Consider the following 16,501-nt stretch of genomic DNA (forward strand, 5'->3'; position numbering starts at 1 on the left):
TAAAACAGAAAGACAGAAAGAAAGACGGATGGACGGACGGATGGACAGATGGATGGAAGGAAGGAGGGAAGGAAGAAAGAAGGGAAGGAAGAAAGAAGGGAAGGAAGAAGGGAAGGGTTGTCAGCGTTACTAAAAATTTGAAAACGTTTGCTGGTATATATGGAAATTTTACCTAAAATTCCAGGAAAGCCAGGGGCTTCTAGATTGCATATACAAAAATGGAAAGAACTGCTCTATCTGCTAGATTAAATATTGGGCTTTTCCTTTGTAACTACTAACCCCTAAAGTCAACAGGAACTGACCAGAAAAAGCATTTTTCTCCCTCCTAAGGAGCTCATACATACTTTCATGTTCTCTTTAGGGGGATACACTTCATCAGCTACCAGCACCCAAAGATACAGCATAGATAATTTAAATAAAACCTCATTTGGAAACCTAGATTTCTCTTTTTGATGGTTCTGGTATATAAGCAGAACTCTTATATACGTATGTTTACATTCTAAATTAGGTTGTTTATTTCAGATGCTTACATCTTTAACAAATCTCTTTTAAGATTGGATCAGAAGTGTTCTCAATAAGGAAGAATTAATTTGCTTATCCCAAAGTAAGCTGTTTCCCAAAAGGTTACCAGGGAATCCAAGAGATTTCAAGATCAACTAAATCTAGAAGTTGGGAGACTTGGTTTGTGGTTTTATTTATTTATTTATTTGAGACAGAGTCTTGCTCTGTCACCCATGCTGGAGTGCAGTGGCACAATTTCAGCTCACTGTAACCTCCACCTCCCGGGTTCAATCGATTCTCCTGCCTCAGCCTCCCAAAATAGCTGGGATTACAGGCGCCAGCCACCACACGCAGCTAATTTTTGTATTTTTAGTAGAGATGGGGTTTCACCATGTTGGCCTGGATGGTCTTGAACTCCTGACCTCAAGTGATCCACCCCCCCCCCCAGTCTCCCAGAGTGGTGGGATTACAGGCATGAACCATCATGCCAGGCCACCTGGTTGGTTTTGTCCTTACGTTGGTCTACCTGCCGAAGATGACATTAATCTGGGGTGTACTTGGGGAGCAAAGCAAAGGATGCTCGAGTTGCAAAAACAAATCTCAATCCCTAATTCTCAGCCTAAAATTCAAATAATTCCAATTTAGAGCAATAACTCTGAATAGCAGTGAATCTCTCTCTGAAATATCCCAAGATAAGCAAATGTTGTTGAAACTGTAAGGCTGGGGGCCTGAGAAGAGATGAAAAATAGCCAAGGATTTAAGTAAAGCTTTGGCTGGCCTCCAATTTCTAACAATGCTATGATGTGTTCCTCTAGCTTCTCCCTCCCTGAGCCTCCTGTCATCACACAGCACTGAGGCAGAGGTCCAACAGGCAGCATCAGCTACAAACAGGCAGCAAGGAGCCAGAGCACTGGAATTCAACTACAAAGTTCAGGGGACAAGCTCAAGGCAGGATTGATTCAGTTCCTCCAACTGTTAGAGACAAGGTATGAAAGAATCAGCTGCAAGCATAGTTAGCAGAAAGAACAAGTAATTTTGATCAGAAGACTCATGATTGACTGATCCTTAGCTCCATCCCTCACTAGCTGTATCATTTTGGCAAAGTCACTTCACTCCTCTAATTCTCATTTTTCCCTAGCTATTAAAATTGAGAGGATAAAACACCTTTACTTACTTCAGGGTTATTATAAGGATTAAGACAGGTAAGAATGTGCTTCATAAGCTATAAACACTATTGAAATATTAGTTACTCAAGGTAACAAGTACTTATTGGATACTTCTCATGTGCTATGTGCAGCACTTAACAGAGAAAGTAGCATACTACAATCCCAGTCCTCAATAAGTACTGTAACAGAGAACACCGGTGAGTGAACACACAGGCATCTCTTCAAGGCAGTCTGATACAGAGATGGAGTTGCAATTGATTTAATCTGAGGAACAGAGGTCAGAATCTCAGGAAGGTGGAGCTGGGCCTAGAAGGTGAAGTGGGTGATGACCAGGCAGAGGAGGCTGGGACATGCATTCTAGGGAGAGAAATAAATAAGCAAGGAGGTGTGAAAGTACACAGTGTTTAGGGAGCAGTGAGTTGTCTCGTGGCTACAGTGCAAGATACAAAAAACAAAGTGCTTAGAAATGAAGCTGAACAGGTGGGTTGGAAATGCTGCAAACTGCTCTATGTCATGACAGAATTAGGTGACATCAAACTCTAGAGGCAACTAGTAGCCATGGAAGAAATTTACAAAAGGAAATCACGGTTGGACGTGGTGGTTCACGCCTGTAATCTCATGACTTTGGAAGGTTGAGGTAGGCAGATCACAAGGCCAGGAGAGCAGCCTGGCCAATATGGTGAAACCCTGTCTCTACTAAAAATACAAAAATACAAAAATTAGCCAAGTTTTGGTGGCACACGCCTGTAGTTCCAGCTACTCGGGAGGCTGAGGCAGGAGAGTTGCTTGAACTCAGGAGGCGGAGGTTGCAGTGAGCTGAGATCACGCCACTGCACTCTAGCTGGATGACAGAGCAAGACTCCGTCTCAAAAAAAAAAAAAAAAAAAAAAGGAAATTATAATTTCTTTTTCTCCTTACTTCTCTCTCTTTCTTCTTTGTCCTAACACTATAAATAGTAAGACATAGTATTTGCCCTCAAGTGATGATATAGCTGAAAGATACACCATGTATATAAACACTCTGGATGCTTTAACAAAAGCACATAAGGAGTACAGTCAGGGGCACAAAGAAAGGGTAGTCAGTTCCACATCAGAGAGCCAGGAAAATACTTACTGAAGAGGTGTTAAGTTGGTGTTATCCAGGCAGAACAAACTTGGGGAAGGTATTCCAAGCACAGGGAGTAGAATGAACAAAGATACAGAGTCATAAAATAGCATGGCACACAGTTCAGCAAGAGCTCAAGGTATGAGGGAAACTTGGTGCTATGAGCCTGGAAAGGTAGGCAGCAACCAGAGCCAGTTCTGCATGGGTTAAGAGCACAGTTTCTAGACTTTAGGTTGCCTGAATTTTAAAATTTCAGTTCTGCCTTTTTCTAGCAGCATGACCTTGAACTGATTACTTACCCTCTCTAAGTAATTTATAAAATGGGGATATTAACAGAACCCACAGCATAAGATCATTGAAGGATTAAATGAAATAATCCATGTAAAGGACTTAGTATATAGAATGTCCAATTTAGACTAGGCATGGTGGCTCATGACTGTAATTCAAAGACACTGGGAGGCCAAGGCAGGAGGATTGCTTGAGGTCAGAAGTACAAGACAAGCCTGGGCAACATACCAAGACCCCATCTCTACAAACACACACACACAAATTAGCCAGGCATGGTGGCACGTGCCTATAAACCTAGCTATTTGGGAGGCTGTGGTGGGAGGATCACTTGAGCCCAGGAGTTGGAGGCTGTAGTGAGCTATGATTGTACCACTGCACTCTAGCCTGGTAACAGAGCAAACCCTGTCACACACAGACATAGAGAATATGTCTGATTTATAGGAAGTCTTCAAGATACTATTACTACTATTGTTATAATAGAAAACTTTATTAGGAAACTATTACAATGGTCAAGGCAACAGACACAGAGGCCCTGAACAAAAGCAGCGATATGGAGAAGAGAAGACAGATGCATGCAATCTTTCTGAGCTGCAAGTGATTGACTGGACTTGGTAACAAGGGAGAGATTATGGGCAGTGCTGAATCAAATAGGTTCCTAACTTGGACAACTAGCTACATGAGTGAAAATATTTAACAATTTAGGGTGTGTTCAATAAAAGCTATGGCTAGGTAACATACAGATGAACGTATAAAATATACCATGACACATGCCTTTGGCTCAGGCAAGAATCCAAGAAAAGGCTCTATCACTGCCTCCTTATTCAGATTTTGTAGTGTGAAAATCATGCTCACCTGCAGTATCCATTAAACAAGTGGTCCTAAGAAGTCATGTTTGATTTATGTAACCACCTCCTTACCCACGGTTTACTGAACTATAGATGGACAATTGGCCCATGGAGGAAAAAAAGACCTCAGCCCATCAGACTTTCTGTGTTTGTGCATTCAGAATCATGTGGCCTCAGGGGTTTACATCACTGTTTGAGGCACAGCTGCCATGGCTCCCTCATAGCAGTAAGAGAAAAGCAGAGAAATGAATATGGGGGTACATAGAAGTAAAATGAAAGAACACAAGGCCCCATAAACAAGAAAGACCTGGGTTGGCCAGGTGCGGTGGCTCACGCCTATGATCCCAGCACTTTGGGAGGCTGAGGTGGGCGGATCACCTGAGGTTGGGAGTTCGAGACCAGTCTGACCAACATGGAGAAACCCCATCTCTACTAAAAATACAAAATTAGCCGGGCGTGGTGGCTCATGCCTGTAATCCCAGCTACTCAGGAGGCTGAGGCAGGAGAATTGCTTGAACCCGGGAGGCAGAGGTTGTGGTGAGCCAAGATTGTGCCATTGCATTCCAGCCTGGGCAACAAGAGTGAAATTCCATCTCAAAAAACAAACAAACAAACACAAGAAAGACCTGGGCAGCATAGTGAGAACCCATCTCTACAAAAAATTTTAAAAATTAGCCAGGTGTGGTAGTGCATGCCTGTAGTTCCAGCTACTCAGGAGGATGAGGTGGGAGAATCACTCCAGCCCAGGAGGGCTACAGTGAGCTGTGATCTTGCCACTGTACTCCAGCCTGGGCAACAGGGTAAGACTCTGTCTCAAAAAAAAAAAAAAAAGAGCGAGAGTAGTTTTCGGGTAACTGTTTAGGTTTCATAAAGCCCAGCTGCATCTAGACACCAGATTCTGTGAGATCATCCCATATCCATTTCTACTTGTTTCTTTGCATCCCATGCAACAAAACAATCCCAGTGGCTACAATGGATGAGACTGCCCAAAAAGAATACAGAGACAAAACGAAAAAATGGCCAAGGTTAGGATCCTGGGGTATACCAACATGGAAGAGTCAGACAGAGGAAGAAAAGTCAATGAAACAGGTAGAAAAAAAGGCATTCGTAGAGGCAAGAGGTAATTCAGGAAAAAGCAATGTTCTAGAAGTCAATGTAAGAGAGGGTTTTAAGGAGTAGACAACAGTATCAAATGCTCAGAGAAATCAAATAAGAGGAAGAAAAAACTAGGCTACTGGATAGGGCAATTAAGGGATCACTGGTGACCTTTCCCAGAGAAGCACTAATTATTATTATAATTCAAAAGCTTACGTTTTCAGATCCTAACTGCCACAGTAGTCATACTGTTTTATCTTTAGGTGAGTCTTAACATGCCTCTGTTTTGGTTTCTCTTCTATTTAAAATAATAATAATATATTATTATGATATTTATTTATATATCTAATATATAATAATAATATTATTATCTTTAGGTGAGTCTTAACATGCCTCTGTTCTGGTTTCTCCTCTATATAAAATAATAATAATGATGATAATAATAATCTTCACCCAGCCCTAACCATTCTAGAAATATTCTGTATTTTAGACTATCTGGTGGTAAAATTCATATAAAAATTCCTCAAGTTAAACATTTAAGTTTCATGCACTTTAAGAGAAAGAGACAAAATCCCCCTCTATCATCCTTCCATAGTATTCAGATTAAAAAATAAAAATACACCGGGTGAAGTGGCTCACGCCCGTAATCCTAACACTTTAGGAGGCCAAGGTAGGAGGAGCACTTTAGCCCAGGAGTTTGATACCAGACTGGGCAACATAGTGAGACCCTGTCTCTATTTAAAAAATAAATTAATAAATGAAAAAAAAAGAAAGAGGCTTATAAAGTAATGTATAAAGCTAGGAGTAAACTGTTATTTGAATTTTTTAAATCATCCCATGGTATCCTCAACCTCTGCCTCCTGACGTAATGGTAGGTAATACTGTCTTCACCAAGAAGTAGTTTAATACAAGTTTCCATGCTATTATGACTATGTTAGTTTTCAAAAAGCTGGGCATGGTGGCTCATGCCTGTAATCCCAGAACTTTGGAGGCTGAGACAGTAGGATTGCTTGAGCCCAGGAGTTTGAGAACAACCTGAGCAACATGGCAAGACCCCTTCTCTATTAAAAAAGGAAAGAGAAAAGAAAAGTCACGTGTATCTTCATAGACTCGAGCACACAGCAAGCAATCTAAACCATCTGAAAGATGGAATGACAGATCCAGATGAGAGCAGTGAGAGGTGCTGGGGCAGCATATATATGAAGGGGTCCTACCTTCATTAAGTGCTTGTTGACCCACTTGGTGAACGTTTTCTTCTGAACCCGGTCCCGTTCATCTGTAAAGAAAACACAGAGAAGGCACTGGCTTAGTGCTACGCAGGTAACAGGTTCCCACACTGCAGCCCTGCCCACACCTATGTTTCTCTAGAACAACTTACCCACATAACTGTGGGACAGTGACTTCTTCTTAGGAAGGTTTGGCCTAGCTGAACTTCCTCTTTGGTCCTGATCACGTTGTCACTTTACAAATTAGACAGAATCATCATGTGCCTCAAAAATCATACCATGGCAAAGTCTCCTTGGCATCATAATTTGAGCAGAGCAGGGGGCAGGGTGATTCCCCACTTCTCTCACAACAAGCTTCAAAAAGCCAAAGCCATGATACCACCAACAGATGGGGTGGCCTTGACATTTGGGACACACATATTGCAGTGGTTAAATTTCACTCTTCATGTGCTGATCTGCCTGAGTAAAGCCCAACTCCCTCCCTCTCCTACCCCAGTAATTTCTTCATTCCAATTTCTTTACCAGCCATTATCATAACACTCAAACTCTCAAAGCTGCCCAGTTTACCCCCACTGAACATCTCTTCCCTCTCTCCCTTCTCCTGTCATAGCAGCAAACGGAGTTTCTTTCTCCATTTTTTTTTTTACCTCTTTAACAGAAACATGACTATCAATGCTTGACAATGACTGCTCCACAGAGACCTTATCCTGTAAAGGACTTACTTTCTCCGACTCTTGCCAATTCCCCAGAGCCATTTCTAGACCACTGAGCCATCAGTCCTGGTCCTTTTCTATTTTTGAAAGCCCACACCATCCCCTATAACATCTTGTTCAAATCATCCTCACTGTCACGGACCATGCCCCGCAGCCTATCCCCTTCCACATGGCAAATCTACCTTAGCCTTCCCTGATGACTTGGTTCATTTATCATCTCTACATATACGTGAAGATACATGTGACAATGCATCTGTGCCTACTTGGCTCCACGGGCACTCATCTCCAATTCATGTCCAGCCACCACACTGCCACATTTTGGGCCTTATTCCTTCCCCAAACATACCTATTTAGCACTTACCATTATCAGTCTCTCATACCCTCTCCTAATCATTCTAAACCTTCAATCACTCCATTCTTATTTTACCCTATTCATTAAGGACATCTACAGCCGGGCATGGTGGTTCACGCCTTGTAATCCCAGCAGTTTGGGAGGCTGAGGCCAGTGGATCACTTGAGCTCAGGAGTTGGAGACCAGCCTGGCCAACATGGCAAAACCCTACCTCTGCTAAAAACACAAAAATTGGTCAGCTGGTGGTGTGCACTTGTAGTCCCAGCTACTCAGGAGGCTAAGGTGGGAGGGTGGGAGGATCGCTCGAACCTGGGAGGCGGAGGTTGCAGTGAGCTGTGATCACACCACTGCACTCCAGCCTGGGTGACAGAGTAAGACACAGTCTCATAAAAAGAAAAAGAACATCTAAGATAATCCCAGTCCATGCCAGACAACATGGTTATGCAATTCAAAGCTTCCCTCACTAATACCCTAGGGACTCTCCCTGCCTAACCACCTACTACTACATTCACCATGACAATCTGCAAACCTAAATTACCACCATTGCCCGCTGCTTGACTCTTCCATATCTTTTCCAAGACAGAGAACATTTCAGAAGAAAGTTGCAGAGGTATATAAATCTGGTTCACTAGTAATTCATACAAGCTTCAGCCAGGTTCTCGCTCCCCATTGCCCAGTTACTTTCTTCTTATTGATCCCCTAGGAAAAGCCAACATACTGCCATTCCAAACAATGTCAATGCTTGTTCTACATCCCAGGTGAATATATTTATCTACTTATTTTTCCTGAGCTTATAGCCATTCAACAAGCACTTCTTATCTTGGTCTCTGTTTTTATCTTCACATCCTTATTTTCAGCCTTGAATCCTTTCTTGCTTTGCAAGGAACAATTTTCTTCCTACTATGAACTACAGCACTAAGGAATGGACCTTAGAAATTATATAGTCTAATTCTTTGCTGACACACAAATCCCTTTGACAACAAAGAATCATAAGTTCACGTTGAAAGGTCTCTACAACTCTCCCATAAATCTACAATATTCTTGATGTTTAAAATTTAGGATAACAGAGAATTCACTAACAGAGGAAGAAAGACAACGTACCAATGTAATAATTCTATAAAATGTCATAATCTGCTTTCCTTATGACTTCTGCCTATTGACTCTCATTTGGGACTGTTAGATGTATTATTATTAGGCCAGGTGCAGTGGCTCATGCCTGTAATCCCAGCACTTTGGGAGGCTGAGGCGGGCAGATCACCTGAGGCTGGGAGTTCAAGACCAGCCTGACCAACATAGTGACACCCCGTCTCTACTAAAACTACAAAATTAGCCGGGCAAGGTGGCGCATGCCTGTAATCCCAGCTACTCGGGAGGCTGAAGCAGGAGAACAGCTTGAACCCGGGAGGCGGAGGTTGCAGTGAGCTGAGATCGTGCCATTGCACTCCAGCTTGGCAACAGGGCGAGACTCCATCTCAAAAAAAAACAAAAAAGTATTATTATTAGACTTAAAAGTTTAATCCATCTTTCAATTGATGGAGTCTTGAAAGTATTTGAAGCCAAGATTCTTACTAGATTTGACCACTGTCATTCCAACATACTTTGATCTTTTTAGATGCTGATTTAGTTATCCAACATCATCATCCTTTCCAAGCCCGGGTCATCTGCAGACTGAATCAGAATCAGCTTCCAACTATAGTCTCATCGAAATCACTGACACTTTGCTCATACTACTTATTTTCCCTTCATGGCAGGCTACTTCTCTTCATCTCTCCAAATGGTATTTATTCTTTAAAATCCACCTCGTTCATTCACTCATGTATCCTTTATTTGTTTTTGAGACAGAGTTTTGCTCTTGTCGCCCAGGCTGGAATGCAATGGTGCGATCTGGGCTCAGTGCAACTCTGCCTCCTGGGTTTCAGCGATTCTCCTGCCTCAGCCTCCAGAGTAGCTGGGATTACAGGTGCCCACCACCACATCAAGCTAATTTTTGTATTTTTAGTAGAGACGGGGTTTCACCATATGGGTCAGGCTGGTCTCAAACTCCTGACCTCAGGTGATCCACCCACGTTGACCTCCCAAAATGCTGGGATTACAGGCACCTGGCCTCATTTATTCTTTAAATAAGAGAAATAACTTCAAAGCAGTTTGACAAGTGCTATAACAGGTAAGCACAGAGTGCTCATGAACATAAGAGGTTAAGCATACCTTGGTAGGGACAGGAAATATGGGGGACTTAATGAAGTTTCCAAGAGGAGTGACTCTGTCTAACCTTAAAAGATGAGTATAAACCAGAAAGAGAAGGGAAGGAACAAAGTTGCTACATAAAGTTATAGCTAATGCAAATTCATGGAGACAAGAAAAAGCTTATGTTCAAAGAACTGCACAGAATTAGGAATAGTTGAAAGACAACTAGGTAGTGGCAAGATAGGATGGTATGAGCAAAATCATGACCTTTCATGACAAGCTTAAGGAACCCGAACTTTATCCTATAGGTAAGAGGAAGCACTGAAAGATTTTGAATTGGAGAATGACATGCTCAGATTTGTGTTTAAGAAAAATTCTGGCTGCCTTTTCTGACAACTCCAGTTCTCAACAGTCTCTGTGTCCTCCAAATATCTATGTTACTTACTGGGCTAATCACTCGATCAGCACTTAAATAATTATATAGTGTTCTGAACTTTTAATATGCTTATTCTTATATTACCAGTGAGATCATTAACTCCTCAATGAGACCATAATTTACATTTTTGTATTTCCCACAACTGGCAACACCTAAAGCTCTACATAGTAAGACCTCAAACATAAAACCACCAGAGAGGGTTCTTAATTGGCCAAGTATGATTAGAAGACTGGCTACAGAAACACATTAAATGAAATCAGAACTGAGTTACCTACAAGAATCCAGTTCAATATATAAAAACCTCAAAACCCTGCCAGGCAAGCTGGCTTATGCCTGTAATCCTAGCACTTTGGGAGGCTGAGGCAGAAGGATCACTTGAGCCTGGGAGTTTGAGGCTGCAGCAAGCTATGACTGTGCCACTGCACTCCAGATGGGACAACAGACTGAGACTCTGTCTGAAAAAACAAAAACACAACATGCCAGTAAGTATCACTTGTGTGCTGATATAAGAAGGCATGGTGGAAAAATTAGAGCTAATTAAAATTGTGTACATTACATTTTCACATGATATCAGGCCCACCGTGCTTCACTATATTAATTACCTTCATAGCCAAAAACAGTCTGATTCTAATTTTAAAAATTCTCATTCTGATGACAGAAGTGTTCTTTCCTTTTATAATTTCTTTTTTTATAAAAGCTATGTATGTTTGCTGTAATAGGTCAAACAACATACAGATGAAAAAGGAAAAAATTGCCAGGCACGGTGGCTCGTGCCCGTAATCCCAGTACTTTGGGAGGCCGAGGTGGGTGGATCACGAGGTCAGGAGATGGAGACCATCCTGGCTAACATGGTGAAACTCCGTCTCTACCAAAAATACAAAAAAAATAGCCGGGCATTGTGGCGTGTGCCTATAGTCCCAGCTGTTGGGGAGGCTGAAGCAGGAGAATGGTGTGAACTCGGGAGGTGGAGCTTGCAGTGAGCCGAGATCGCACCACTGTACTACAGCCTGGGTGACAGAGCAAGACTCGGTCTCAAAAAAAAAAAAAAAAAAAAAAAAAAAGAGAAAAGAAAAAGGAAAAAATTAACAGATTTTCTTTTAAACTAGTAAGTACTTTTAAGGAGGTGGAATTCTTCTGGTTTCTTTTTAGTGCATTGCCTCATTTCGTTTAGACCTGAACATGTGAGTAGCATGATTCTTTTTAATTTTACTATCCATAGGCCGGACACGGTGGCTCACACCTGTAATCCCAGCACTTTGGGAGGCCAAGGCAGGTGGATCACGAGGTCAGGTGTTCAAGATCAGCCTGGCCAACATAGTAAAACCCCGTTTCTACTAAAAATACAAAAATTAGCTGGGTGTGGTGGCCTGTAGTCCCAGCTACTCGGGAGGCTGAGGCAGAAGAATTGCTTCAACCTGGGAGGCGGAGGTTGCAGCGAGCCGAGATCACGCCACTGCATTCCAGTTTGGACAACAGTGCAAGACTCCATCTCAAAAAAAAAAAAAAAAAAAAATTACTATCCACAAATTATTCTGTTAATCTACCAAGCCCTTCCATAATGGTAATGTACTAAGGAAACCTGATGGTCTCATACCAATCATGCTTCCAAAAGCTAAAAAGCTGACTTTCAGCTCTGGAGAAAGACATTTAAGTATTTATTGTGAATATAATCATTAAAGGCAACATGATTACAAGCCCTTCCCAAGACTAGCTAGCCTGCTTAGAGCTGAGCCATAAGCTCCTCAGAAAAGGGTTTTATAGAATTCCTTTGCCCCTAAGAGCTGGAAGATTATTTTTTAAGATCCTATGTTGGTATGACCATCAATTACATGAAAGTTCATTCCTGGTTTAAACTTCAAAGAATATTACAGTGCCTAGAGTTTAATATCTTAATCTTCAGCAAGGAAATCCAAGAAGCAACATTAAGAATTACGCTGACCTTCAGAATAATAGCTCAGACTCTCAAACTATTTAGTAAGTTTTAGATTGGCTCCTAACACATAAATCCCTAGTTTAACTCCAGGCCTAGCAAAGATCTTTCTGCCTAACATTGCAGGTTAGGCAGAAAGGTAACACTGAGGTAAAAGTCTCAGAAAGTACCCTTATGTGAGAGGAAAACTGGCAAAGAAAAGGCAATATTCATTTTAAGGTTCTTTATAATCTCAGCCCCACCAAAGGCTATAAACAAAGAAGCGAGAGCCCATGGCCCACCACCAGCATCTCTACAGAAGTGGAGAACCCAACTGCCCATCTAATTTTCAGATTTAACACTTTAAACCTTATTAATTACTTAGAGGTTACTGAATTAGAAGGCTTAAATTAGAAAACTTTGCTATTTGTTGTTGTTTTGAGACAGGGTCTTATTCTGTTTCCTAGGCTGGAATGCAGTGGCATGATCATAGTTCACCACAACCTCGAACTCCCAGGCTCAAGCGATCCTCCTGCTTCAGCCTCCCAGGTATCTAGGACTGTAGGTGCACGCCATCATGTCTGGCTAATTTTTAAATTTTTTGTAGAGCCAGGGTATCAGTATGTTGTCCAGGCTAATCTCAAACTCCTGGCCTCATGCGATCCTCCCGCCTCAGCCTCCAAAGTGCTGGGATTACAGACATGAGCCACTGTACCCAGCCTAATTAGAAGGATTTAATATTTGTTTCCAACTTTATTGATCTTCATCAACAAAGGTCTTTGAGCATCGTGCTACCAATACCTACCCTAATTTTATTTTAGTTCATTGCCAGAGTTGTCCCTTTTCAGAACCTAAGTCAGTCCTTCTACCTAAAATCATTGCTCCTCTTCTCCATGGGAACCTTAATCCAACAATACTCCCTAGTCTGTGTATCTTCAACTGCTCTCCCTCTCCTGGTTCTCTCCTGTTGGCTTCTGAACAAGTATGATGACAACGCTCAGACTCCACTTCCCCACCTCCTATTTATTCCATGTGACCTGGATTCCAGCCCCACACATTCACTGAAACTGCTCTCCCCATAGTCACCTAATTGCCAACCCAATGGATAGTTTTGAGTTCTATCTCACTTAAACTCTCTGTAGCAGAAGACACTGTTGATCATTCCTTCACCTTTTAAATCGATTCTCTCTCTTGAATCTGAGACTCCATTCTACCCTAGTTTTCCTCCTCCTTCTTTGGTTGTTTCTTCTCTTCCGTTCATCCCTTAAATGTTACTCATCCTTAGCCCTCTTTTCTTTTCATTCTTCAGATGTATTACAGCTTCTTCAGATGTCCAAGGACCCAAGAGTCCACTAACAGGTTTTGGAGAAGGAGTGTTCAGGAACCACCTAAAATTACACGCAAAATGTTTTGTGTCGTGTGTGTGTGTGTGTGTGTGTGTGTGTGTTGGGCAGTGGGGGTGGGGGGACCCATAGCTTTTCAACAAAAATTAAAAATAGCTGTTCTCTACATTCTCCCTTAATGATTTAATGAACATCCATAGTTTCAGCTGTGACCTATACAATGATAATTTCCAAATCTGTATGTTTAGGCGAGGCCTTTACCACTCTCATATATTCAATGGCCTCCTAAAACTTTCATGCTCATCTCAAACTCAACTTGTCTAAAACTGAAGTCTTCTTTTCTCTTTGCTTCCAACAGATATCCCTGCTGTAATCCACCCTTCTCAGTGGTGTCAGCAACCTTTCTGGCAAGGTTGATCTTGTAACTGTCCACCTTAAAATCTTTCAGTGAGCCCTTATTTGCCCAATATTATTAACAGTTGACATTTAGGCTGGGTGCGGTGGCTCCCACCTGTAATCCCAGCACTTTGGGAGGCGGAAGCAGGCGGATCACTTGAGGTCAGGAGTTCAAAACCAGCCTTGTCTACTTGGTGAAACCCTGTCTCTACTACAAATACAAAAATTAGCCAGGCGTGGTGGCAGGCACCTGTAAAATCCCAGCTACTTGGGCGGCCGAGGCATGAGGATCACTTGAACCCAGGAGGCAGAGGTCACAGTGAGCCAAGAAAGTACCACTGAACTCCTTCAGCCTAGGTGACAGAGCAAGATTCTCTCTCAAAAAAAAAAAAAAAAAAATTTAATAGCATTTATTGAGCACCAACTTATGTGCTAAGCACCTTATATCTATTCTTTCTAATGCTCAACAACTCTGTAAGTTAGGTATTATTTTACTGGAAAAATAAAGTCCAGACAGATGAAGCAGCGTGCCCAAGATCACAAGGTAAGTCATGAAGTCAAACTTGAACCCAGCTCTACCCAATTCCAAAGCTTGATGCCTCCATTCAGGATAACATTCAAACTTTTTAGCTTGGGAGCTAAGACCCATTATGATGGAATGTCTACCTACCACTCATCCCTCTACCTTTCCATAAAAACTTCCAGCCTTGTTTAAAAAAATTCCTGCAAATGGGGCAGGTTTTCTCTCAGTTCCATGCCTTTGCACATACACTGTGAATATAGCTCTCCCCTTCTCTGACTACTCATTCTTCAGCATTTAACTCAACTATCCCCTCCTCCAGGAGCTTTTCCCATCTCTTACACACACTAGTTTGTGTGCTTACTGCAGGGTATCACTGTTTATTTGTTTATCTGTCCTACTCTACTAAGAGCAATTTGAGAGCAATTTTGACGTCAATTTCATTTGACGTCAAATGAAAGCCTGCATTTGAGGTGCAAAGTTCTACATTCTGATCCAACATAGCCTATCCATGTAGTCCCAGTACATTATGAATCATTCAAAAAACAAGTGAAAGAAGAGCCTCTGCTGTTTCCAAAGGCCACAGAAAAATGACAAGAGCTTCAAGAAGCCCAGAAACACCAACCACCACCTGGAAATCTAAAAACGATATACCACAGCTGACACAGAAGGGAAGTAAAGTTGGCATAGGTCTGTTTTGTGACCTCATAAAGTTTACAATCTAGTGATGGAGAACAACATGTAAATAATTAACAGTAACACCAAGTAAATAACACACCAGATACAAGCTGCACAAAATGACACTATAGCACAAGCATAGAGTTGATTAATCCTCACAGAGAGGTAGGAGGTGTTCATGGAAGGCGTGGTAGAACTACACCTGATCTTAGACAAAAGGCTACGGAGTGAACGGTGTCTGAACTAAACCTTGGATAACTAGTAGAATTCTGGCAGCCCAAAAAGGGGTCAAAGGATTCCAAACTAAAAAAAACCACAAGTAGGCTGGGCATGGTGGTTCATGCCTATAATCCCTGTACTTTCGGAGATCGAGGTGTGTGGATCACTTGAGCTCAGGAGTTCAAGACCACCCTGGGCAACATGACAAAACTGCCTCCACAAAAAATACAAAAATAAGCCAGGCATGGTGGCTTGAGCCTGTGGTCCCAGCTACTTGGGTGGCTGAGGTGTGAGGGTCGCTTGAGCCCAGGAGGCAGAGGTTGCAGTGAGCCAAGATTGTGTCACGGCCTTCCAGCCTGGGTGACAACAAGACCCTGTCTCAAAAAAAAAAAATTTTTTTTTAAATTTACAAAGCACAAGTAGTGATTTGGAGACATGTAAGTATACAGGATATGTTTTAGGGAACGTATGGCTATTGCATGCATCACATGCAGTTAGCAGTGTGATGAGCAACCAGGCTAACAGAACAGCTAGCTGACATCACAAAGGACTCAGAAAGCTAGAGTAAGGAGTAGGTACTTAATTAAGTAGACAAAGCAGAACCACTGAAATTTTCTGACCTAGAGTATGTTTTGGGAAGACTAATCTGGCTTTGCACTGAAGGCCACATTGTACCAGAAAGACATTAAGAGGCAAAAGAACCAGTTAGAAGGCTCACAATGACAGACCAGGAAAAACATCTTGAAATAGCATAAATTAGGGCAGAGGCAGCAGGAAAGTAAAGAAGAGGGCAGGTACATTGTCATGCAATGTAGAGGTAGAAACAATAGCCTTTAGCTATTTTAAATAGCCTTTAGAAGGTGGTGGGTAAAGAACGGCAGAGTTCGGGCTGGCGCGGTGGCACAAGCCTGTAATCCCAGCACTTTGGGAGGCCGAGACGGGCGGATCACGAGGTCAGGAGATCGAGACCATTCTGGCTAACACGGTGAAACCCCGTCTCTACTAAAAAATACAAAAAAACTAGCTGGGCGAGGTGGCGGACGCTTGTAGTCTCAGCTACTGGGAGGCTGAGGCAGGAGAATGGCGTAAACCCGGGAGGCGGAGCTTGCAGTGAGCTGAGATCCGGCCACTGCACTCCAGCCCAGGCGACAGAGCAAGACTCTGTCTCAAAAAAAAAAAAAAAAAAAAAATTTTTTTTTCATTAAATATCCAACATTTAGGACAATGATAGGTATTGAAAAATATTGATTTAACAAATATATAATGAGAGTCCTCTAGGTGTCAAGGTTATAGCTATAGGACACATTAAGATGATATTTTCAGGTCAGGCACTGTGGCTCACGCCTGTAATCCCAGCACTTTGGGAGGCTGAGGTGGGCAGATCACCTGAGGTCGGGAGTTCGAGACCAGCCTGGCCAACATGGCGAAACCCCGTCTCTACTAAAAATACAAAAATTAGCCGGGAGTGGTGGCACAAGCCTGTAATCCCAGCTACTCGGGAGGCTGAGGCAGGAGAACTGCTTGGA

The 16,501-nt window shown here is 42.3% G+C and overlaps 1 protein-coding gene across 1 annotated transcript in view; it reads right to left on the reverse strand.

Annotated features, from left to right (window-relative positions):
• LOC117092824 (microtubule-actin cross-linking factor 1, isoforms 1/2/3/5-like) overlaps positions 1-16,501 on the reverse strand; it is a 166,931-nt gene that overhangs the window by 136,424 nt on the left and 14,006 nt on the right. The window contains 1 exon segment of the mRNA XM_033227019.1: positions 6,214-6,275. Within this exon segment, the coding sequence (XP_033082910.1) occupies positions 6,214-6,275 (62 nt within the window).

The sequence above is a fragment of the Trachypithecus francoisi genome, unplaced genomic scaffold (assembly GCF_009764315.1).
Source record: "Trachypithecus francoisi isolate TF-2019V2 unplaced genomic scaffold, Tfra_2.0 Lachesis_group12, whole genome shotgun sequence".
Taxonomy (NCBI): Eukaryota; Metazoa; Chordata; class Mammalia; order Primates; family Cercopithecidae; genus Trachypithecus; species Trachypithecus francoisi.